The 657-nt window shown below is 63.8% G+C and overlaps 1 protein-coding gene across 1 annotated transcript in view; it reads left to right on the top strand.

Moving 5' to 3' along the window:
- The window catches only part of LOC104127753 (natural resistance-associated macrophage protein 2), a 33,481-nt gene that overhangs the window by 27,160 nt on the left and 5,664 nt on the right, over nucleotides 1-657 (top strand). The window contains exons 5-6 of the mRNA XM_009640450.2: nucleotides 82-207; nucleotides 586-657. The exon at nucleotides 586-657 is cut by the window's right edge and continues 40 nt beyond it. Of these exons, the coding sequence (XP_009638745.2) occupies nucleotides 82-207; nucleotides 586-657 (198 nt within the window). The remainder of the gene's footprint in view (nucleotides 1-81; nucleotides 208-585) is intronic.

Below are 657 nucleotides of genomic sequence, written 5' to 3'. Positions count from 1 at the left end.
GAGGCCCCCCCTGCTTAGGAGGGGGCTCGGCTGCGGGGCTGAGTTGTGACGTCTCCATCCCCTCTCCCCCCCCCACCGTAGCACTCCTGCTTTAGTTTCCGCAAGCTCTGGGCTTTCACGGGGCCCGGCTTTCTGATGAGCATCGCCTACCTGGATCCGGGCAACATCGAGTCGGATTTACAGTCCGGGGCTGTCGCAGGATTCAAGGTCAGTGCCAAAACCCACAGGGGAAGCGCTGTAAGGTGGTGCGACCCACGTGCCCATCCCCATTTTAGGGCAGGAGCAGTGGTAACGTGGCTGCTGCCGAGCCGAAAACCCCCCCGGCGAAGGAGAAAGGGAGAGCGAGGCGCTCCCGTGCGCCCTCCCCAGCAGCGACTCCCGGCTTTACGTGCTCGTGGATCCTTCCCCTGCCAGCTCCGGGCAGGTCAAACAGCCTCCAGGCGTCAATAATTTGTATTTTAAAAGGCTTGTGATCCCTAAAGCTGCACGCGGGGCGCAGGCGTCCTAGGGGACCCGGGACCTCGTTCGCGACCCTCGTTTCTCCCTGCCCTGGCGCACCCATTCCTGCCTTTGTGTCTCCCTCAGCTGCTCTGGGTGCTGATGCTGGCGACGATCATCGGGCTGCTCCTGCAGCGGCTGGCGGCGAGGCTGGGGGTG

The sequence above is a fragment of the Egretta garzetta genome, unplaced genomic scaffold, assembly GCF_000687185.1.
Source record: "Egretta garzetta isolate BGI_Z169 unplaced genomic scaffold, ASM68718v1 scaffold626, whole genome shotgun sequence".
Lineage (NCBI taxonomy): Eukaryota > Metazoa > Chordata > Aves > Pelecaniformes > Ardeidae > Egretta > Egretta garzetta.
Note: the sequence above shows the minus strand (reverse complement) of the source record. Positions and strands in the feature narration are given on the sequence as shown.